Source organism: Protopterus annectens, chromosome 4.part1, assembly GCF_019279795.1.
Source record: "Protopterus annectens isolate FY-2018-M chromosome 4.part1, PAN1.0, whole genome shotgun sequence".
Lineage (NCBI taxonomy): Eukaryota > Metazoa > Chordata > Ceratodontiformes > Protopteridae > Protopterus > Protopterus annectens.
In genome coordinates, this window is record NC_056734.1 from 753,978,490 (window position 1) to 754,004,379 (window position 25,890).

Below are 25,890 nucleotides of genomic sequence, written 5' to 3' on the forward strand. Positions count from 1 at the left end.
AACTGCAGATCTCAGAATAAAGTCACTGTACAGAAAGCCATAAAATGTGGGTTTGGGTTATATCCTGCCTTAGCTGCGTTTTTACCAGCATGAAATTTCAAAAGCAGTAGCTTCCTTTTACTCTAGTTTGCAGTGACAGAGTAATAGCCCACTTTGGTAAAAGTTCACGTTAGATAAAGTAGAATTCCCCGAAAGGGAAGGTTGAATGCAGCAGATAATTGGCACCACTCACATAAAACAAGGACACAAAAAAATTCAAAATGAAGATATGTAAACAAAGATATATAAAGTATAGTGTGCTTCACTACCTGTGTCTACTGAATAAGATATGAACAGAAACTGTTAAGATTACCTAGAACAATAAATACTACACGTGATGCAACTAGGAGCGTCAGAAAGAGGGAGGTAGTTAACATAATATAATATAATATAATATATGTTAATAGTGGAGCAATTATGAATTGTTGAACTAACAAGCAGTTCAGTGAAAAGGTTTTTGACACAGGGAATAGTGAATTCTCCTGCAAGTAGTTGCATCCCTAGAGGCTTTCTACTTCAATAATAAATATAACAGTGCACAATTTATTCATTCAAGTCAGCCAGTACACTTTTTCTTAATGCTAAAAATCAGCAAGTAAATTGTTTTTCACATCCGGGAGGGAAACAGACATAACAAGAACATATGATACCAAGAGGTAACATAATGCTGTAGCGTGTGATTCTATTATAATTAAACCCAACTTCAGAATAAGCAAAGCCAGTAGGTTTAACAGTCTATTTGCAGCAACAGCCTCTATACTGAGGGATGACTTCCCTGTTTAGAAAGTATCTACATAGAATCATAGATCAGTACTAGGCTGACTGCCCTTGTGGGCCATTTTAAGCCATGCCAATTACCCCATGTGAGAATCGAACCCTGAACCTTGGGTATGTAAGGTAAACACCTTAACCATTATGCCAACCTCCCACAGTTTTGTGTATGTCAGTTAAAAGGGTTTGAGGGTCTGAAAATGTACTTATCTTTGTGTTTTTATTGAAGCAAAAAGGTCTCTGACAATAATGACATATTCCAACACAGACGAGAAGCAGAGGCTGCATACAAAGTTAGCCTGCTAAACATTAATATGTGCATTTAAGTTGCAAGTTGGAAACTAAGAACTGCCATGACGAATATGTTGAAATAATAACTTTATCACTGACTTGTCAATATCATCAAGAAATGTAAATGACACTGTAGTTACAGAAGCAAAGAGTATTGAAATATATTTAGAAATATACAACAACAACAACAACAAGGGTGCAAACAGCAATGTTAGAAGATTCATGGCTGGATAGAAATGAGCAAAAGAAATTGTCAAAGAAAGATGTTTATAATGGATATTCAGCAGAATATAAGGAAAATGTGTGTGGGGGCTAATAATACTAATTGCAAGATTGGAGCTCCAATACAGAAAGAAGATGGAAAAAAAGACAACACTGGTAGATTTGGAGTAATAAGGTGTTGGTGGCAAGGGAAGAGGATCAACACCTTCAGGTATTTATATTCCACCTGCAGTAATATGGAGTTCGAAAATTTGGGGACAGATAATTAGCTTTCAACAGGGAATATTTATGGGTGAGAACTAGGGACTAGAACCAGATTTGCAATAGTGATGCTGTATTAGGGGTACCTAAAAGGGAAAATATAACAAAAGAGTGTGGGTGTCTAAAGAAATATAGGAGACTATTTGAAATTGAAGATACGAATTTACAATCAGGAACTCACACAGACTTTTACATAATTTCTAAGGTATATTAACTGAACTAGATTGGATAGAAAAAGAGCACTGTATTTAATAGAAAGCTTTGAAACACATCCACTAACTATTCAGATCATGCACCAATAAATATGAAGATAATGATGTCGCGCAATGAAGTAAAAATAAGACACTGGCACATCCCTATGTATATGTTAAAAACAGAGAGACAGACACACACACACAGGAAAGAAACAAATCAGAATTGGTTAAAAGAGAGAGAATAGAAAACATTTTCTGGGGGGGGGGGCTGTAATGAGTTGGCAGATTTTAAAACTTTCCAACATATTACTTTTTCAGAAATACTTGGGGGGGGGGGGGGATTGATTTTAACTAAGGAAATGATTCTTTTGAGGATCTGACTTGCCTAGACATTGTAAAGCTTTGCTACGTTTAATGCCATTTGTTGTCTAAAACACAATTACTACAAAATAAAAATCAAAAGCTAAAAATCAACCATAGCTGGAGTATTGAATATTGTAAAGGAGAGAAAAGAAATGGAACCTTTTAGAAAAGGAAATAAACTAAATTAAAGGCATAGGGAAAAAAATTAGCAGTGGGCCAAGCTAAAAACGTCCCAGATTCTTGAGGTAAGTGTGAACTGAAGCTTCAGTCAACAGGAAATGATACAAACAAAAAAATAAACAAATAAAGGCAAACATACCTTTAATTCCAATTCAAGAAACTGTCACGAATCAAAGACCAAGCAATGATGCTCCATGGTAACTGTCAACTTAAAATGATCAAAATGTGTAGGATGCAAATTATTAAATTATATGCAAAAAAAATGTGAAATAATGGAATATATTGTTAGAAAACATTAAGACACTTATCAGTGTGCCTTTTACTCAACTTCTGAATCAGATGTGTTTTCCTATTTAGGATTTAAGAAGTTTAGGAGGTGGTTATTAGAGGTGCCATACAGGAATTTTGACAGATAATACTTCATATAAAAAGTAAACCAGCTATAGAGCAGGTAAACCAGCTATAGAGTAAGTAAAACAGCTATAGACTAAGTAAAACAGCTATAGACTAAGTAAAACAGCTATAGACTAAGTAAAACAGCTATAGACTAAGTAAAACAGCTATAGACTAAGTAAAACAGCTATAGACTAAGTAAAACAGCTATAGACTAAGTAAAACAGCTATAGACTAAGTAAAACAGCTATAGAGTACTCTTCTTGTTTTTGTTCCTTAAACTTGCCTTTCTCTTTTTTGAAAATGCTGCAGCTAGACAGCCAAAAAGAAGTTTTACTATGATAGCAGAATCTAGAAACTATGCATCAACACCTTCAGGCAGAGTGAGTGAAGAATTTAATGGAAATACAATATGCCAAGAGAGTGAGTCTTCAGGCAGATTCTGAACAGCTAAGCAGTAAGCCAAGTATAACGGCATAACAATGCCATTGCAACATAAGAACACCTTAGTGTCTGACGCCCCCTTGAATCAGCAGCTTTGTCAGCAATTCATTTAATTTAAGTCAGTTAAATGATTTAGATTCTCCAACATCTATTAAATTATAATATTTTGAAAGGATAGCATATAAGCTAAATAATTAGGGAATTCTCAAAGTGCTGGTGCAGTTACAGCTGTCAGATCTTATTTCAAATATAGAAAGTTTTTTCCTTATCAAATGTACATGTACATTTACAGAATAAACCAGATGAAAACTGAAAATAAGAATCGCCTAAGTTACTGGTCCGTAAGTTTTGCAAGTTTTAAAATCAGGGAAACCCTCCACATGGATTCTGTGACCTTAAGCATCTGTAATAATTTCCTCTTAAAGCAGATGCATTTTGAGATATGACTGGAAAGAGGTGTCTGACCTATCGATGATCTTATTAAACTTAGGATCCTGGACGATCATCCTGAAGGTTACAGGTTTATATCCTCGTGACAAAACAGGTGTTTAAATGTAAATTATATCTCTTCCTCATCTGTTGTAAAAGAGAAGAAAGCTCCTAATTCCATTGGATTGGTAAGAAACCTTCACAGGTATCAGTATATGGGATGGCTGTTTTAAGGTTTACCTCAGACCCAGTGAGGGCCCATATTATTTTGCTGATGCTAGATTCAGTAACAGAGGATATGCAGATGGAAGTAATTCAAAAGTATTACCCGTTTATAGTTTAGCTGATAGGGAATGTGTTTTCTTGCTTACCTGAACTAATGTTACAGCTCTATTACACTGTTTTAGTGATACTTACTATGAAGAGAAAAGCAACTTGTTGCCTTGGATTTCTACACTCAAGTTGTCACAATGTACACGTTTCTAGAATTTGTTTTCTTTACACTGTCAAAGTTTTGCCTACAATGCAAAACTTTTAAATTTCATTATCTTGTATACCATTAATGTTCACTTTAGTCCTCCTCATTTCTCTACTGATAAAGGGTTTTAGACAGTAACTTTCCCATTAAATTAAATAAAGTTTGGATTTAGTTAGTCTGTGGCATACTTCCACAACTGTGAGACTGTGGAATTAGTACAAAGGTTTGCTAGCGTATAAAAACATTGGTTTTAAAACCCCCTCCCCATGACAATGCATTCATTACATCATGCAGTTCTAACAGCGAAGATTCATTTCTGATAAATGTCACATTCTGCTTTATAGCTATTATGATCACCGTTATGGTATTACTTCACCCTTTAAACTTCGACTTTCACTTAAAATTGTAGTACAATTTAACCGAGTATGGTTTTAAATTGTTCAGCAACCAGCAACATTTCATACAAGAAAAGCCAAACAATACCTATATACCTGTACATTTCAACAATGTTCCAGCCCAGCTTTTTTTCTCTTTTCACTTGTACATAAAATATAAAGCAATGTCTTTCGGCTTTTTACGGTTAGGGGTCTCCACAGCAGATCACCGGTCTGCAGATCGATTGACAGTGGAGTTTTTACAATGCCGACTTGCCCGCCCAGCGCCCAATCTTCACTGAAGGCATGCACGCGAGTGCACACACACACACACACACACACACACACACACACATATTTAAATCTCACTTGACCACAGGAGGACATGCAGACTCTGCACAGAAGGCACTCCAGCCGAGAATCGAACCAGACAGCCTCTTGCTGTGTGGGGACAATGCTAACTGCTGCACCACCGTGGCACACTCACTTATACATATTGGTATGTGAAAAATACAGTATTCCATTTCTCTTTAAACAAAAATGAATTCTTTAGTCTCTGTCATTAATCTAAAAACTTGATTATAATTTAAATTCTTAGCCAATGCCATTCCAACTTACAATAAAGCCCTTGTTTTTGAAATGTTATAGTATGTGCCTTCCCGCTGCATTCTCTCCTTAAGCGCTTCCTATCTTCCTCATACCTGCTTAAGTTCCGAACAAGATTGCTACGCTGTATCCCACAAAAACTGCTTAATAAATCTGTGCAAATTGTTTCTTTTTCTATTAAGATACTCCTCATAGTTAAACTCACAATCTGATAGTCTACTAATATTTTCTTTTCTAAATCCATCTTGCCAGAATCTCCATCTAGTGTTTGCTTAATGCTATTTTCTTTTTTTTATTACTCCTTCCTATAAATAAAAATTAATATTTTGCATTTGGTAAGCGTTAACCAAGTTTAACCTGCAACACAAAACCCCACAAAAAAAAAAAATCAGAAGGTCTATTTCAGTTTAAGTACATAAAAATAAGCCACATTAAACTGCAATAGCCCTTTCTAATAATATTGGCCTCACTTGACAAGTAGATCACCGCTTTAAAAGATTATCCATTTTCCCAGATTTATCCAACCATTTTCTTACACTGAGTCACAACCACCAAACCATATGCCTTGTATTTTGTTTGGGTGAGATTTGGAGATGCTGTCCACAGACAGGATAGTTAGTGCATCAAGAAATGTAAGCAGAAGGAGTTTCAAGACTAAGAAACAGGATAGAGCTCTGACCCAGGTGGCATAACAGTACTTCAAAAAACATTCCCAAGCAGCAGTAGTATGTGCAAAGCTAAACACCCTGAATATGAGCTGATGCATGAGTCACAAAGCAAAACAGTCCCCCTAACATGCCTGACTCAAACCATATTTGAAATCTATGCAGCCAGAACTGCATGACGTAATGAAAGCAGCATCATGGGAAGGGGGGGTTAAAACCAAATTTCTGTGTTTGTTTAATGTAGAAATAAACTGGAAACAAGACAGTAAGCATTTATATAAGCTATGTAATTAGAAAACAAAAATATATTGTCACTAAGAATTAATGAGAGAATGAAATAGTTCTACTATTCAACAGGTTTTATTACAGTTTTGGTTGGTTTCCCCTTGAAGGCTGTTAAGCTGTGGTGCTAATGGGTTTCAAAAGCTGAAATAACAGCTTTAGTAAACAAACAGTCACAGCGTTCTTATTCGCCTGTGAACCAAGTGTTTAAAACAAACAACAAATGACAAGCAAAAAGAAATGGAGTGGACTGTGTAGTTCTGACTTATTTCTACCAAATGTTTAAGAATTTAAGGGTTTATTACTGTGACAGGAATGCACCCAGTCCCTAACTAACTGTGCACTTATTGTTCATGAATACAGTATGCATGTCACTAATATTTGCCTAGAGTCTCCTTGCATATGTGTGCAGGGGTAAGCCACAGACAACAGCAAAAGACATGACCCAAAACTGCCACAAAAAGCTGCAACTCAGTGGAAGAAAATGCAAACTAAATGGCTCAAAAACAACAACTTTTGTTTGCTACAACAGTATCTCAGCACAGAATGGAAAAGGAAAATCAGAACAATAGCACTTCGAAGCACAAATGATCCTTCAAAGAGCATAATAAGCATTTCCCACTCTTAATATGCCATTACCCTAAATGCCCAATAAAATAATTATCCAATCACTACCAAGAGAAAAGTTAATTAATCAGTGTCAAGAAATATTTTATACAAACATTAATGCATGCACAAATTTAATGGCATACTAAACAAACAATGGCAATACATAGAAAATTGCAGTTCTAACCACCATTAAAACTTTCCTAACCGCATATTTTACAAATGCTTATTTAAATGACTTTACATATTTTAAAACTGCTCATTAATGTTTTTAAAATAAACATCATTCAAGGCTATGATTATGTTGCTGCATCAAGGATAAACCTAATCTTGTTTATGCTACTCTAAAAGAGATCAAAATATCTATACCCGACATTTTTACATGACGACTCCCAATGACCATCAAATCAGAAACATAACCAGTATGACACTGCACAATATTCTTCCTTGCACATCAACAACATATCAACACATTAATCCAACATACCATCCCCAATATCAAAAATATGTTCATTATCATCATATACAACATTATGGAAGTCACACTCATTTTATCACACAACTAAAAAAAAAAAAAAAAAAAAAAAAGATATAAATCATAACAGCAGTACTAAGTGCAATAAGTTTAGTGAGTTTCACCTATTTGCTATACATTTGCTGTATATAGCATCAACTAATTTTTAAATTCAAACTCAGACCCAAACACCACAATGCAAGCATTTAGAACTTGTTAAAATACACGCCTCAATAGCATTATTTACAAGTCTGGTAAGAAATCAAAAATTCTATCACATTTCTTGTTCTAGAAAAAGAAACTCTAGAACTAGCGACCACCACTTTCTTTAAGACGACATCTGATCCAAAGCTTTCCAATGGGAAAGAATAATTTTACCATCTAAATAATAAGCAGAACCACTTACTTAAATTCTATTAAGCATCAGATCTAAATTTTTTGGCGCTTATGTTTCTGCTGCAAGCTTAACATTAAATCACCAATCTAGAATGTATATCTCCTACATTTAAAATGCTGGACACAAAGGTCAGATTGTTTCAGTTTAAATGGATAAGCCAAAGTACAGTGGACATGCTGGGGATGGTCAATAGGTTTAGCACAAATTTTTGTACCAATGCAATGAACAGGTAGTACCATTAAATGTCAATGTGATCCACCATGTAAGGGTGATACTGATAGAAAACACTTCTGCAAGTTAACAAAACAAGAAGAAAAGGCTTGATATGCTAATCAGTAAACAATGAAACGTTTAAACAGCAGTGTAAAACCTTATTACATGAGCGGGATGCGGCTTAGTTTAAGTATTTTCCCATCTTTAGCTTAAATACCATAGTCAGATATTTTGCTGATGATGCATTTGTGGTAGGTTTATTGCAACAAGCAGCTAATATGTCAAAGATGTTGTGCTTAACATGAACATTTAACAACATCACACAAATCGGGCAACTGTCCTATCTCTAGTACTTCGGGTAAACTGGACTACAGGAAAATTTACCAAGTCACAATGCAAACAGTTCACTCTTATTTATTACTGTCCATTAAGAACAAATCCATCCCTAGCAACAACACAAAAACAATACAGTTCCTGTCAATAAGTAAAATCCAACATAAACTCTGTATGCACCAAGAATAAATTATAAAACTGTTGTGGCATTGCTCATAAAAGCAGAAGGAAGGAGCCAGATGTATAATAAAAATAAATAGTCAGAGAAAGCACTCCACAAAAGAATGAAAAACATGCTTGGGAAGGAATAAAAAGCCCTTCTGCATTTTGTACATGATGTGAAATGCAAGAAGGCAATATATGAAGGGAATCTAGCTTCTACAAGGAAAACCACTTGCTTAGAAAATCAGTGGTGATTTTAACAACTTCCACAGTAAAGACAGCCACACACTCTGCATCATTTGGGATGTTGAGTAATGCACCTAAGTTATGATAGCAGCAATAAATTTACCTTAAATTCTGTTCTCAAACTAACCAGCTGCAAAAATAAGTATCCCAAATTAAGATTCACCTACCTCAGACTGCTGTAATGGGGTGCTGCCATATTCAGACCCAGAATGCTTTGCATTCACCTCTTCAGCCTCAGAATCCACATCACGCTCATCCTGTACAGGAGTGGCACCACCATCATCTGCAGATAAAATAAGTCCAAAATCACAATTTTGGTTACTATCACAATACCTTGTGCCAAGTAAACACAATTTCAAGAAACAACTAATAGTACCACTGTAAATCTAAAATGAAACAACGCATAAAAACATAAAAGATTTTCAGGTTTGCAAACCTTTCTTCCATCTGAATAAAAATCATTAACAGTTACTACCATACATGCACAAAACATGATTTTCTATGAAAAACAGAAGTACTTTAAACTTTTTTTTAACTTCATGCAATGACACTATTCCGATTCACTAATCACAACCCATCTGCAATAAACAGTTTAGCTCCTCTCCTCACACCCTTTTCAAGTTTTTGCTAAAACTGGAAACAAAAGTAATGAACACATCTGGAAATGTAAAAAGAATGCATGTACTATGCATATTACACTTATCCTCAACGCCCTTTACATTTTCAGCTACATGCTTTCTGAGAGGTGTACAGACGTATCTGCATAAAACAGTAAAATACCCAGAACTAAATATACAATAAAGCTTTGTACTACAGTTACAAAGCAAATCATAGCACATTTCCATGCAACAGGATCAAGAAAACAAAGTACTACTAAAGATGTAGTTGTAATTCTGTTATCAGGCCATATGTACTTACTAAGAGGGGCTGACTTTTGTAATTATTATAATCATTACCAGTTTGATGCGTTGCATACAATTTTCTCCAGTTAGTCCTCACATCAGTAAATCTTGCGCAACTTTCACGTAAGAATTATACATAACACTATATTACACCATCCTTCTCCATCTGCAAGCAGCCTACACTTCTGTGAGCACCACTTGCAAGCCCTCAAGAGCAAACATGCCTCCTGGACTCCAGTGACAAGCTACTTAAATTAGGACTGAGCTATTAAGGTGTAGATATCTCCCTAACAGCGAAGGTCACCAGCCATTCACCCCATCCTAAGCCAAGTGGCCTTTGCCATTTCTTTTCATTCACCACCCTACCATATAGCTAATATATGTTAGTGAATAAGCTTGCATCACTTCAGCCCAACATCATTCTAATAATTCTAACCCCTTGATGAGCTACTTGATTTTTTAAAACTTATCAAAGCTGAATCATATCTAATCCCTGTTGTTTTTATGCTCCATTTCAGTAAACTCAATTAATCAATTATGCAGCATCATAACTAACTCAATTAATCAATTATGCAGCATCATAACTGGTAGCTCAAATTATCACCTAACTTTCACTGTAGAATTTGTAAACACTATGGTTTTAAGGAATGCATTTTCATCTGGTCTCCCTAGCCAATGGCAGTACTGAATATGAATGGCTAATTTTGTATAATTTCCCTGTATCATTTGTCCCAAATATCTGTATAATCTACCGCTTTATTTATTCTTTGCTTTGTATGCTGTATGGTGTTACAATTTTATATAGCTGTCTGATTTATCTAGAGACCACACAGACAATAGCAACTCCCCAGATGGAAATTCCTGGTTAACAGTTGCAACAAATAAGCAAATAAAAAGGAGAAGAAAATAATCAATGTCTATAAGATGACAAAACGAAAGTTTCATCATAATCTTTAGCTTTGAGTTTATGCGCTAGCCATTCAGAAAAAAAATACAGTAGAGTGGAATAGAATAAAGTTCCCTAAGGAAATATTCTCTTTCACACAATAAGAACCAACAACTTTCCACATTCAACGAGTTATTACATGAAGCAGGACTTTTGTGTATTTTAATATGCAAAACATTACTTTCAAGTGTAAGCTCCAACTCTAAAATTTTAGGTTTCCTTGTACTGCATTCAAAACTCAACCACAAAACTTATCAGTTGCTCACACAGTGCATTGAATTCTTTAGTTCTGCTTCATTACCCCTCTGTACAAAAATGCTCAAGTTACAAAAGCAAAACAAATCAGTTAAGCCTTTTGCCTTGACAATAAAAAGCTGTGCATGCTTGTGACATTACATATGTACTATCTTTGAAGTGGTCACAAAACCAACCCACAAGGGGGGGGGGGTTGTTATTTTTTAAAACTACTGTCATACCACTAAGCTGTGCACAAACAGAGAAATTTAATTTTGCTGTACTACTAGTTCTCATTGGCATGCAGCAACCCCCCCCCCCCGCAAGTGCTACACCAATGAGTACATGAAACCCCTACACTTCTTTAAAATAAGGTAAAAAATATCAGAACCGACACATCTGCAAGGTGAACTACCCAAGAGACAGACGCACACCCTGCTGTACCAAACACCAAAATCTACCATCCTGCTACAGAGTTAAACCCTTATTCACCCTCTGTAAATCTTCAAAGGTATATGATCATCAAGCAGAAGGCATCAAATTAAACCTAGAATCTCCTAAAAAATAAGCCCCTACCATATACACACAGATGCCTTCTGTGCAGAGTCTGCATGTCCTCCCTGTGGTCACATGGGTTTCCACTGGGTGCTCCGTTTTCCTTCCACACTCCAAAAACATGCAGTAGGTGGACTGCACACTATACATTTGCTGTAGGTGCGACTGCATGTGCAAGTGAGTGGTATGGATGAACTACCATGGCAGGGCTAGCCACCTGGTGGTGTAAACCTTGGCTCGAGATGATTGTCACTGTTGAGGTGACACCCTGACCCCATGTGCAAAATGAGAAGAGGGGGTTGAGGACAGACGGATGGATATACACACAGGACACACACAAAATCTTGCCACAGGTAACATGAATTCAGGCAGTATAAACAATAAAAGGACTAAGCCTGAAGCACGAATTGTATTACAGAAAACTCAGCAAAGGCAGTAACACTAAATTGGCTAAAGGAAACAAATACATCCTCACTCACTGATAGAAAAATACATTATTCACTGACAACAAGCCAAGAAAAAGATAACAGCTCAGACTACTCATCAACAGCAAAGCTTCTTTAGATAAACAGTTCAACTTGATGTTTACTCAACAATGTTTGGACATGCTAAACAATTACAGCAGTAATAGATATTCTTCTTCCTTCTTCTCTATACCTAATTAAAACTACTACTGAGAAATTATTATAAAATGGGGGTCACCACAATATTACCTTCAGTGACTAACACATGAACTGGGGAAACTGCCATAGATTATAATTAACTAAACTATCAAATTAACATAGCTAAACAGTGGCAGCCACTGAATGGAAGCGCCTTAACCACGGCAGCATGCACTGCTCAACTTTAGATGCAAAACTAACATTCCTCACAAACTTCATGTTCTCACCAATTCAATTAACATCCACAACAGAATAAAAACACCCTGATTGTCTAAACTCCATAAGTACCACCATATAGTCTTTCTACCAAACAAATGCTGAATCCACAACTTGCATAGCTACAGCTCAGCGACTGAAGTGTGCTGTACAAGGGGGCTGAAACAACCTCAGCCCCCTAGCTACCTTTTACAGTATCATCACACCCATACAAGATGTTCTACCCACTCAACACCGACGATGCAGGGCTACAACTCACCATCCCAGCCCACAACTGACCTCAAGCTACAAATGAAAGTCAGGAAAACAGTTCAGTACGAATGTAAATCCAATCCAAACAAAAACAATCATGACAAATATTAAAGCCATAAATATCAACTAAATCAAATTTCTGTAATTCAAAACACAAGAGATACGCAGGACAGCCAAAACTGCCATTTTTTCCCCCTGAAAGACTACCAAATCTATAGCGTCTAATATAATCTTAAAGAGGCTAATGAAAAGTATACTAACAACACAGTTAAAGAAATGAAGGAAGGTAACAAAATTCAACAAGCAAAAGTTTTGAGAATGTCCCCACTCCAGCAGCTACAACCCCTCCATATAAATTCCTACCACATCCCCCCTCCTAAAAATATTACACAAATGTGTTCAATACTAAAACTGGCTATGGCTACAATCATAATTTCCAAATTATTTACCCCAAAATTCTAAAATTAGGTAATAGCAACATGCTGTGCAAAGACCCTTATACTTATTTTTAAATTGTATGACATCCTAACAGACAAATAGCATGGCTTTTGCCCTGGTTACAGTAGAGTCACTGCCTTATAAAACACTTTGTAATATACCTACACTAAAGATGAAGGGGAAGCTCTGAATGGATTACTTCTAGGCCTAGAAAATGATTCTGAATCTGTATATTACACAGTGTTACTTCAAAATCTAGTCTTCTGTGGATTTGTTTAATAAGATCAACACGCGTTTTAAAGACCATCTTAAACACAACTTTCAGAGTAAAAAAGCGTCACACTCATTCCGACTCCATAGACCTCACTAAAGACCTCCCTCCCAGCTACCTCATTGTCCCTCTCCTGTCTGCACTTTTATCTTTACCAAAGACTTCACATGAGACCTGCCACAAATTACATGCCTTCTGTAAGCACATTATTGTCATTACTAGACAGAAAAAGTTAGATATGCTTACCAATTACGTGCAAGAAGACTTTAAACAATTATGGAACTGACTAACCTGTAGCAACTGTCAATGCAACCAAGATAGCAATGGCATCATATGAAACTCTTCAGGGGTTTAAAGAAACCTTAGGCACCCACTGCCTAGGACAACACTTCAGAAATAACTAGGAATTACAACAGACAAGCTCCTCTTTTTTCAGCAGAAACAAAGATGAAGTGTGTTTCCCAGCTACAACTAGTAAATAAAATACCAACATCCTAACCATACATGCAAGATGCTCCATTGGAAGATTAATGTGCTTAATTCCCAGACTTGAATAGAGAACAATATTATCATACATGGCAGCTCTTATTCAAGCCACCAAAAATAAAATACTGATATTCATTCATATTACAGACAATAGATGTCACTTTATCATTAAAAGTTAATGAAACCTGACAACCAACTCCCAAAGCACTCCTACCAACAGTTACACTAGAATTTGCTTAATGAAGACTACTGCCCTCTACTGAAAACTAAACTAATTACATTCAGTGAAGAAATGCAATTAATTAGTCAGACCACATTTCAAACTGGCTATTGCCAAAAAGGCTTGAACTACAGCTGCTCCTGCATGTTGGAATGGCCTGTCTAACAAAAACAGCAAAGAGAGACTCTTCAATAAGCAGTTTAAATTACACCTCCTTAAAGAAAACAAATGTACCCATTCTAGGGTTGCAGGCTAAGCAAGAACTCGCATTACTTTGTAACACTGGCTACTTGGATCAAACATATACATCCTTAAGCTGATCAGTATTTGTATAATCAAACAATCATGCACTGCAAACATTTAAATACTGTAAGAAATGCATGCATATGTACGTATACATACAAATACATTATATCTATATAATGTATGACACGCATATGTGCAAATGAGCTTGCACACGCATAAAGTATATATATATATATATATATATATATATATATATATATATATATATATATATATATATCAAAATAATCAAAATGTTGCATGAACTCCAGTATGCACAAACTGACAACTAATATTCATAAGAGAACTAATGTCCAACACTAAGATGTAAACCATGTGCCTTTACTCCAGCACAGTAAATCAACAGCAGCAGACAGCAGCTTCAACACTAAAGTGGGCCTGCCAGTGCTAAAGTGCTCTCCAATAAATATGACATATAAAAAAAACTGTCACATGATCACTAAAACATTTACAGGCAAAAAAATATAAAAAGCAAAACCAGAACAGATAATTTATTAGATGATCTACTGCACATATGAATGTGCCTCTGAACACCATCTGTGCAAAATCCTGTAAGCCTTGTTTGCATAAGATACTAAGTACCAATAAAGCTTCGAAACAGTCTTTGCTACCATAGGCTTTAAACTTGAGACTTAAATGCATGTCTGCTTAATGAAGTTTCACCTTGTAAATGATTTATTGACCACTGGCAGCACCTGCGATGCTACATAAAATAACAAACGTTGCAGTTACTCTGCAAACCCATAACATATGCAACATTAATGTGTACAAACACTGCTCTGGTTATTGTGCTGTACCATATAACTATTTATGTAACATTAGAAACCTGTATACAACACAGTAGTTTCGCAGTATGAAAGGTTCGTTGTAGTTATCTCACTGTGAATGCTTCATAAATCTTTGACAAGCCCCTGATTCTTGTTCACTGCAAGTGCCCTTGCGTATATTTTTTATCCAACTCTTGGGGGTGGGAGCGAAGATCAAGTACCCTACCCTAGAAAAATGGGGCAGCAGAACTTTATGAGCGGCTGAAACATACGCCTTTGACAGGAGCTGAAAGGAAGCGTCAAAACCACAGTGAAGCTAGCAACCATGCAAAAAAGTAGTAAGCACATTACTACTGCTGTATGCATATCTTCAGATATATAAGCTACACAATAACAAACTACGTTAGCCACTAGCATAAATCAGAACGCAAAATCATCAACAATCAAAATAAATAAAATGCAAAAGGTGGTTCAATGACACATGCTGACAGAGTTCTAAACACCAGAGTGATTGCGCACCCGGATTTGAGAAAGGATGCAAACATGATTTGGGTGAAACCGGCCCGCGACTAAAGCGGTGTCTTACCGGACAGATCCCCGGAGTAGTAGTCCACCTCCATGGCACCAACTGCAACCTCAACTCCGGTTCCTGATGTTGCCCCCGGAGAAAGAGGCGCTCTTTATTCCACCCTCAGACTCCCACTTTTGTTTTTGTTTGTTTGTTTGCACTGTGCCTTCCTCAGTTTACACAAACCGATACCTCTACAACTGCTGATCTTCCCAATTACTGTCCAGAAGAGGAACAAACTTAATTAACCACCTCTAAACTGATATAAACATAACTGCAAATAGCAGCTAGAAATTCATGGTTTGTTTCCGGGTCAGGAAAAGTCGCAGGACGTGGACATGGACGCAGAAAAGTGACGTCAAAAACCACGGCAAGCATAATTGTACAATACGATATCGCACATCTTTTACTACGTATACGGAACTAGAATGCTACGGTAGTAATTTCATTGCTAATTAACTGTAGCAGTTTATTCCGTTTAGTTGATTTTGTAAGAGGGTTGAAACAATACTTGCTGCTCTTCACTTCTTTGCTCAAGAATTACTAAAAAAGGAAAAATTAATATATATTTAAATTGCCCATAGTTTTCTTGAGCCTCCCTAATTTTGACTCCGATTTTTGCTCTTGTCCCTCTTTAATCCCTTGTAAACCTGGCGACGTTTGGAGGAAATGTGAGTTATGCTTAAAATAAAAACGATAATAATTACAAGTATAAACTTCATTTATTTTAGCGAATGTATATTAATTTACATTGTCTTGTTATGTCAACATCTCAGGTTAATAGTTCTGACATTTTAAAATGTGCCCCCTGATTATTTTTGGATTTGTCCTTAATTTTTATGCGATGTATGATAGGGTCATAGCCCTCATCTTCTTACACCCAGAATCTGGGACAAATCCAGAAACTGCAAGAGACACTTTTTTTTTAAATATTACTTCAGTTAACTTGAGAAGTTGGTAGAATAAGAAAATGTGAATTAGCACGCATTTTCTAAAGTAAATCCCCAGGTTTAAGAGCAAAATGTTGAGCCAAAATCAGGGTCAGGTGAGAGATATAAGGGACAAAGGCTCAAAATCAGGGAAAGTTTTTAAATATTACTTTGATGCACTTAGGTTCATGGGTCAATATTGGGCTGTTGATCCACAAGACCATTAACAGACCAGCCACAAATTTTCCAAAGTCGTAGGTACCCATTGTCATGACTAGTTACAACTCCTTTCAGTGAGGGTTTGCAGGGCTAGACCAAGTATTTACGTGGTGCATTGTATTTACGATTGCTCATGCATTCGTGCAGGTTATGCATAAAAGGGTCAAGGAGCTACTTTGCTTTATTTCAAAAGGAAGGCTATTCTATAAAATATTGATTTTCTGGGATATACACCTATCTCAACAACCAGTTATGTGTATATTTTAATGAAAGTTAAGATCTTTTGAATACTTTGTTGAGGGTGCTATTTGTTTTTGATACACAGGAGGTTGCATAGTATTAGATCCTTCAAGGCTTTGTAGGCTGTACAGTGGTCACCCCTCAAGAGTCTGTAAGAAAGAGAAAAGAGACAAAGTGCTTTCAAAGTGTCTAGAATGTCATGTCTTTGATTATCTCTGAGAGAAAACACTGCAGTATCTCAGGCTAGATCATATGCTTTAAACTGTTACATATCAAATGCCCATTATACTCTGATATGGGCCTAATGACGGAGTAGCCAGGGATAATTATAGTAGTTCTGGGGAAAATAGCCCTGGTGATTAGCATGTCAAAGTAAAAGGATTCCCTAACAACAGTGTTTTTATAATATTCATAGGCAATTTTTTTGTCAATGAAAGTGCCCAAGTCTCTAATAGCTGAGTCATCTTTTAAAGGGTTGTCACCCATGTTGTAGGTACATTGGTGCCATTGTTTGCCTAAGGACACAATCTGCATTTCTTGGTATTTACTTTTAGGCCATGATCCAGGCACCTTTTATTGGTGCATGTTAGTCCCTCCTGAAGAATCTGAAAATCAGAGGGGGAGTTGATGACAACTTCAAGTTTGCAGTCATTTTTAAACTTCATAAGCCACAGATCCTTGATGTCAGCCTTGATCTGCTTTTTAAATCTGGTGACTTTTAAGCTGCCCACCCCTACTGTAAGTTGAGCTTAATACGCTCCTCCCTTTCTACACTGCTGTTGATATCTTGAATTATTTTTCTCTTTCCTTGAGATTATATTGAAAAAGTGCATTTTGCCTCTCATTGTCTGTTCTACTGATTTACTTGCTCTGAATTTATTATCCGGCTACCTTTTGGGTAAAGTAATGTGCTTTTTCACACTAGCAAGCACTTTTTACATCAAGAGGTCAGTGTATTTTCTATCTAGTGCATTGGGAGGTAGCCTGGCCTGTTTAGGTTGAGGAAACATTCGAGAATTCTGCATGTAGTTTTATTAGCTGGAGGGCTTATTAATCACATTGTCTTGCTTTTACTTCCTTTATAAATTCTGTACCATTGAGTGGCTCTTGGGTTATTTATTCAAAGCCAAGTACTTTTTATTGAATGATCACACTTTCGTACTCTGTTCAAAGTACACTGCTGTATCTGTATCTTTGTTTGTTTGTGGTAGCATTTCATATCTTTTAAGTTTGCTTATGGTAGCATTTCAGTCCTGACACTCCTTTGCTTTGCTTTTACATTAGGAAGACTGGGATTATTCATGTAGTGGTAGTAAGTGTTTACCTGGTCTGTCTGAGCTGGGTGCACGGAAATGGGCTCTAAGTATTTTTTGTATTTCTGTTATATCCTTTGACTCTAATTTAGCAGTTTAAAAAATGTACTATCTGCTGCTACTTTAATTTGCACTGTATTACATTGTATCTGTTAGTTGTAAGGGCTGTTGTAGGTAGTTTGTGTGGTATTGGTGCACATGAACTCCAAAATTAAGGTATTTTTCTGCATCCTTATGGCAGAAGTGTGCTGATCTAACCTGTCTGAGCTATGGATTGCTGGTGGAAGGCTTATTGTGTCCTTTCCTGATTGGTAGTTAGCTTAAAACGTGTTTCACTGCTCATATTTCAGCCTCAAGTTTGTGTGGTGCTGCTTTTCATGCAGTGGCAGTTAGCAGTTCCCAATATAGACGCAAAACCCTAGAAGTTCAGTTTTTCCCTAAACAGCTGTCAGTGAAAGCCTTCCAAGCTTTTCTGCTGCTTTGGAGCAATTCAGTTCCGCGCTGAGCAGTGTTGCCTTATTGATGAGCCTTAACCTACTCAAAGTATAGGTCCCCCTTATAGTCTTGGCACTACTAGCACAGTTCTGTCAAATTAACCCACTCCCTTTCCTAATGAAACATACAGCAAGAGCCTGTTATCATGGATGGGCAGTTTCACAAAATCTCTCTGGCCAGCCTGATAGACATGGCAGCATCCTGAAGCAATGTAGAAATTTTTTCATGTATACTGACAACCACTTACTCCTGAAACAAACAAATACTTCATGTGAGAGATGTAGTTACACTATGAAATTGGAGACAGGACTCTCACATAAGGACAAATCAAATGCCAAACAGGTTGTCAGCATACACACACTTCCTACACCAAAAAAGGACATGACACATGAACCCAGATATGCAGAGGTATTCACTAGCAACTTACTAAAAGATTAGAGGCCTCCAAAACCAAAACCACTTGCACACACAACTGCAAAAAACAACCACAATACATAATAACACGCACACCAGTGTCTCAACAAATAAGCCCATAAGGCATAATACCACAAAACCCAATGTAGTGGTCATATGTGACTCCATTGTGAGACACGCGAATGTTCCCCTCGCCAGGCTGGATAAGGAGCAGGTTATGGTTAGCTGCTTGTCGGGAGCCAGGATCCATCAAGTCACTCAAGTCACTCAACCACAAGTACTGGTATGACTCTGGCATAGTCCATGTGGAGGTGAATGACTTGAGACATGCCTCACTGGACTGTATTGAAGAGAGAAATGACTCAGCTCTCAGATGATCTGTCACAGGCAAGTAAAAGCCCAGCCTTAAGCAGTATTCTACTTTCGCCAAGGGTGATGACACAATACAAGCAAAAAGTGATTGACTTTAACAATTGGATTTTCTTCTGATGTCAGTCCAAGGGGATCCAGTATCTGTCAGCCTGGGAAGACATGGTCGACAGGCCACACTCCTTTGCCAGAGGTGGTCTGCGCCTGTCTCCTTTAGGCTTTCAGATACTGGTAGAGGCATTAGCCATCCCTGTTCTGCCTTTTTTTTAGACAGTGTCAAAATAACCAACCTCCCAACATAACAAAATCCTCTCTAGATAAACTCAAGGTATTGCTGCTCAATGCTAGGAGTCTAAACAAGAAACTGCACTCCCTGGAAGCACTTCTCAGTTTGGAAGATGCTGATGTCTGTGTAATGACAGAGACAGTTCAAAGATATGGAAAGCACCCCGGCCATGCAGGGCTATAATGCCTTCCATACTTTCAGACCACAGAACCAAAGTAGGTGGTCAAACAGTATGACTTTCTTTAGCTCCTCCATGTCCAATTAACTATAGGCAAAGCCACCTACCACATCATAGCTAGCTATTGGTCCCCTACCATGAAACAGGAAATGAATACCACATACCTGGACTTACTGGAGTCACGTGCAATAAAGCCCAGCACCTTACTCATGGAGGATTTTAATTATCCTACCGTCGAGTGGGAAATGTACACAACCACAAACATGCTGGTACAGAGGTTCTTGGACTTTGTCAATGCAAATGCTCTGGAACAGCTAGTTAGCACACCCACAAGAGGCTCAAATGTCTTGGACATAGTACTCACTAACATGGAAGAGCATTACACCCCTCTCCCAGTGCGATTTCCTCCCTGGTAAGATTGGACCATAAATCAAACTCAGTCACAGGCAATCCAAGTTATCCTGGACTTCTGAGAAATAAATTCTGTACCGTAAAGGGTAGTTATAAGACCAGATATCCCATCAAGCTAAAAAATGATTAACACTTTTTCAAAGTCAAATTACCTTCTACTGAGTGATGGTATAAGAAGTTTCAAGCCCCCTTGAGTGCAGAAAACATGGACTCTTTTGCAGAGGTGTACACCAATGCCCTGTATAACCACTTAAGCATTTGTATAGAATTGGCTGTACCTGACCAGATTAAAACCAGGTTTTGCCAAAAAAAAGCCACTCTGGTGGACCCCTAGTATAAACAGGCTGTACAACAATAGAAAGAACAAGATGGAATTGGCTCAGCAGAAAAATAAATTCCTCTCTAACTTAAACAAAAAATTAGAGATCTTGTCAAGTCCTCTAAAGCTAATTATGGAGCAAAAAATAGAAGTTATGTTCTTACCATAACGTTCCATGTTAGTTGTCTTCTTCTCGCCTTCTTCTTGCTGGATGGGTTCAGAGCCGACCTCGGCTCCGACTCGGCCACTCTAAAAGCTCGAGAGTTGGCTCGAGGCTCCCCTTATATCCCACAGTGCTAGGCGTGAGTTACCTCAGATCTCGTTTGTAAGCTAACCCCAGCTTATAATAGTATCAGAATAACTATAAACAAAGTCCACCTCTAAAACCAGGGAGAAAGAAGGGTGACCTATATCCTGATCCAGGAAATATGCACAACAGCATATGCCTAAGAAAAGAGGTGGTAGAAAGAGAGGTCACAATCACAACTCCTCTAGGTCTGTCCAGGCCAGGGGGAAGGAGGGTGGGGCCTTAAGAAGGCGAGAAGAAGACAACTAACATCTAACATGGAACGTTATGGTAAGAACATAACTTCTATATGTTAAGTTGTCTATCTCGCCTTCATTCTTGCTGGATGGGACCGCGTCCCTAGCACCTTGTCCCGGGTGGCCTAACGGAACAGACTCCTGAGAACAGTGGAACCAAAGTTAGCTCTATGCCTAGAAGCTAAATCCAACTTATAATGAGAAATGAAAGTGTGAGGAGTAGCCCAAATAGCCGCTGCACAAATGGTGTCAATAGGCAGTCTGTCTTGGAAGGCTAAAGAAGTAGCCAAAGCTCTGGTGGAATGGGCCTTAGGTTTATTAGGCAGCTTTTGGTGTCTAATTTCATAAACAAGGGAAATCAGAGATGTTAGCCATCTAGATAATGATACCTTTGAAACTGAAAGTCCCTTTCTGCCTTCTGCATAGGAGACAAACAGCTGGTCAGATTTTCTGAATTGTTTTGTTCTATCCAAATAGTACCTCAACTGACGATGAACATCTAGCCAGTGTAATTTTTGTTCAGACCTATTGGAATATTCTGGAAAAAAGATAGGGAGGTCAATGCTTTGATTTAGGTTAGACGTCGAGACTACCTTAGGCAAAAAGGACGGGTCGGTTCGTAAGGATACCCTGTCCTTATGGAACAATAGATAAGGAGATCGACAGCTGAGTGCATGAAGTTCTGAAACTCTTCTAGCTGAAGTAATAGCTACCAGAAAGAGAGTCTTCCATGATAGCAATTTTAAAGAACAGGAGGCTGCAGGTTCGAAAGGGGGAAGAATCAGAGAAGTAAGAACTAAATTTAGGTCCCAAGGAGAAGGAGGATTTCTTATAGGAGGTCTGAGAAGAAAAACTCCTTTCAAAAAGGCTTTGCAAAGCTTGTGGGACATTAAGGCAGACTCAGAAATACCCACATGAAAGTTAGAAATAGCTGCCAATTGAACTTTAAGAGTAGAAGGAGATGAACCTGCATGGAAGAGTTCAGCTAGAAAATCAAGGACTATTTGGATGGAAGCAGTGAAAGGATCTATGTCCCTTCCTTGAGCCCAATATGTGAAGCGTTTCCACTTACTCAAATAAATCTTCCGAGTGGAAGATTTATGGGAAGCTATCAAAATATCTCGAACAGAGTGAGATAATTGAGGAAGCCTGGCTAAGGTTGGAACTGGAGGAACCAAGCAGTGAGGTTCAGAGAGGGAGGGCGATGAAACTGACCCGACTGATGAATCAAAAGATCTGGAACTAGGTCCAGATGCCAAGGTCGCTCAATAGAAATTGATGTAGAAAGGGGAACCACACCTGTCGAGGCCAGTAAGGAGCAATGAGGATCAACGAGGCCTTCTGAGCGATAGCTTTCTGTATCACTTGAGAGATTAGTGGGAAGGGAAGAAATGCATACAGAAGTCCCGGGGCCAAACTTGGACTAGAGCGTCTCTGCTGGGTTGGCCTGGTAAAGGGAATAGAGTGAAATAATCTCTGCACTTGCTGTTTTGGGGAGTAGCAAAAAGATCGCAGCAAGGCTGACCCCACTTGAGAAAAATTTCTCTCACAACAGAGTCTTTCAGAGACCACTCGTGAGGCATGAGGATAGCTCTGCTCAACTTGTCCGCGATTTGATTGGACTTCCCGGGGATGTGCATTGCTATCAGAAACCGCTGAGAAGAAATCGCCCATTGCCACAATCTGAGTACTTCTCGACACAGGGGGTAGGACCTGGTTCCGCCTTGTTTGTTGATGTACCACACTACAGACATGTTGTCTGTCTGGATTACAATCGTTCCCAAGGGAAGAAAGTCTTGAAGGGCTTGCAACGCTAAAAGCACTACTCTCATCTCCAGAACATTTATGTGCAAGTGGCATTCGTCTGGTTGCCATGTGCCCTGGACCGTCCTGCCCTGATAATGCCCCCCCCACCCGATCAGGGAGGCGTCCGTTGTCAGAGTAGCAACCGGAGGGGGTGGAACAAAGGGTCTTCCCAATAAGAGCTGAGGGGAAGACATCCACCACATGAGATGATTTCTGCACGTCTGCGTGATCATAATGGTGTGGGACATTGGAAGTTGCTGGTATGACCATTGTGTAAAGAGCATCCATTGAAGGATTCTCATGTGGAATCTGGCTAATGGAAGCAGAGGTATGCGCCGCCATAATTCCCAACACTTTCAGAACTAACCTGGCTTTGATTCTGTTGTTGTTGAAAAGGAATGAGACCAGTTTGTGTATGTCTGTTATTCTCTGATCTGTTAGTCTAGACATGTCTACTGTGTCTAGATTTGCGCCTATGAAGGTAATAGTACGACAAGGCGACAAAACAGACTTTTCGCAATTTATTGAAATGCCTAACTTTTGACAAATGCGAAAAGTGTAATCCCTGGCCATCAGAAGGAGATGCTTGGTGGGAGCTGTGAGGAGCCAGTCGTCCAAATATGGAAACACCTGGAATCCTTGTCGTCTCAGGTGAGAAGCTACCACTGCCATGCATTTGGTAAACACCGGGGCAGTGGTGAGACCAAAGGGCAGGGCCCTGAATTGAAAATGACTGGTTCCCAGCCTGAAGCGGAGGAATCTTCTGGAGCGTCTGTTCATTTATATGTGATAGTACGCATCCTGAAGGTCTATAGAGCACATCCAGTTTCCTTTTCCCAATAGGGGAAGGATGGACTGCAGCGTGACCATCCGAAATCTTGTTTTCTTGACTGATCTGTTCAAGATACTGAGATCCAAAATTGGTCTCCAGTCCCCTGTTTTCTTTGGAACTAAAAAGAACCTTGAGTAGATTCCGGATCCTTGCTGGTCTGCTGGAACTGGCTGAATTGCTCTTTTCGCAAGCAGCTTTGAAATTTCCAAAGCCGCTAGATCCCTTTGACGGTGGAACATCTGGAAGGGATTTTTTTGATTGGTTTGGAATGCGAAGAAAGGGAATGGAATAGCCTTCGGAAATGATGGACTGTACCCATTTGTCTTGAGTCAGGGATAGCCAGGCTTCTGGGTACAGTGACAATCTTCCCCGACTGCCTCGAAGGTGGGCAGTCGGGCAACACCTCAGGGATGCTGAAAGGGCTTATCAGAGAAGGCTTCTCGATTGCCCTGGTTCTGCGGACCCCCCCTGCCTCTAGGGCGACGTCTACCATTGTTATTCCCGCCTCTGCCTCTGGCGGGAACCGACTCTGTCGTCAGGCGAAGTCCCTTGAGATTGTTTACGGAACCACATTTTCCCACTTTTCTGGCCTTTGGGGTAAGGCCTAGAAGGAGTAGAAAACGGACTCCGGCGGCAGAAAGAGTCTTGCCATCAGTCTCGCACCTAGTCAAGGTTTCTTTCACTTGAGGACCAAAGAGAGATGATCCATCGAATGGGGAATTAGTGAAAGACGTTTTAAAGGGTCCGCAAAATTGCATAGCCGCATCCAGGCATGCCTACGTAAGGCCACACCTGTCCCTGCGGCCTGCTCACTCCATCAGCCGCATAAGAAAGGAGGCGCATGGAGGAGTTGGCTATGGAGTTCAGGGTAGCCAGCTGAGTGTTCATCTTATCTTGAAAACCCGCAGCTGTAGGATCTTTCAACATGTCACTCGCTTCTTTGATCAAGTCCCTTTGAAGACGAGTAAAATGGCATAGGTAGTTCAGCTTACGCATAGCAAATGTCGCTGACGAGAACATCCGCTTCCGCACCTGTCCATGGACCTAGATTCCTTGTTAGGTGGATGGACAGGTACTGAAGGATCAGTTAGTTCCTTCTTAGTGGCAGCAGCAACCACCATAGCATCCACAGAAACTCCTTTTGTCAAGAACTGTTTGTCTGCTGGTGCCGTTATGAATTTTGAGGGTCTCTTGGGAGTGGGGTCCACTGAATCAGGAGCCGTCCATGCCTTTTAGCTACCACCTGCATGAGGGGGTCAAAGGGGGGTGACACCCAGGAGGTGGAAGGACGAGAGCCAAACGCCTCAAGGTACACAGATTCATCCTCCGAAGGGTTGAGGGCTGGCCAATTTCCCCTCTGTTTGAGGATTTCTAGAATGTCTGCAAAAGAGACATCTTCAGAAGGGGAACGGGGGGAACCCTCGGAATCCTCTAAATCTGTGTCAGAGGTGACGGACTCAGGTGAGTCAATGTGTTTCCTCTTACACTTTCTCTTCCGAGGGGGCTCTTCTGCCAAATCAGGAGAGGCCTCGGAAGAGGATGAGATCCCACAGGGGTTCCTGAGGAGCTGGCTCTCTGCGGTCCGGGATGAGGGAGTGAGTCGACTTGACCTGAGGCACCGTGAGGGAGGGGACGGAGCCGACTGTGGAGTAGAACCAGGTTCTAACACACTCCGCATGACCTCGAGCGCACCCCTGTCAGGCAGAGCCAGAGGTCCCGCTCCGAGAAGCTGAGAACCTCCCTCGGCACCGACAGTGATGGCTCCGAGGCGATGTCGGAGCCGAACTCACCAGCGCCAAGCTCCGAGGAAGAGCGGGTCGGACAAGGGTCCGATGCCACTCACCCCTCGAGCCGACGAGGGAAGTCCGGCGCCGAGATTCTTCGAAGAAGAAATCGGAGCCGGCAGCGGAGCCAAGACATCTGTATCGGCTCCGGCTACCACAGTCTCGGTTCTGAAACGCCCCGGCTCCGAGCTCAACGGAGTCGGAGGAGGAACATATTGATGGACAGGGGCAGGCATCGACTGATGAGTCAGGCTCTGAAGCATTTGGGCCAGTGCCTCGGACTTAAGAAGTCGACTCACTACCCTCTGAAGGTCATGATCCGACAGCCTCGATGACCTAGAGGAGTGAGATTTATGGCTCCGTTCAGACAGCAGAGGAGATGCTGGAGCCGAATGAACGGAGCCAAGGGATGGTGACCTAGATCTCTTCCTAGATGTCGGCTCCGAAGGTCTGGTCGGAGCCGACA

The 25,890-nt window shown here is 39.5% G+C and overlaps 1 protein-coding gene across 1 annotated transcript in view; it reads right to left on the minus strand.

Moving 5' to 3' along the window:
* Positions 1 to 15,622, minus strand: part of IWS1 (interacts with SUPT6H, CTD assembly factor 1) — an 801,761-nt gene extending 786,139 nt beyond the window's left edge. Inside the window, exons 1-2 of the mRNA XM_044070501.1 lie at positions 15,305 to 15,622; positions 8,631 to 8,746 (exon numbers count right to left, since the gene is read on the minus strand). Coding sequence (XP_043926436.1) covers positions 8,631 to 8,746; positions 15,305 to 15,338 — 150 coding nt within the window. The 5' untranslated portion in view covers positions 15,339 to 15,622. The remainder of the gene's footprint in view (positions 1 to 8,630; positions 8,747 to 15,304) is intronic.
* Between the last annotated feature and the right edge of the window lie 10,268 nt (positions 15,623 to 25,890).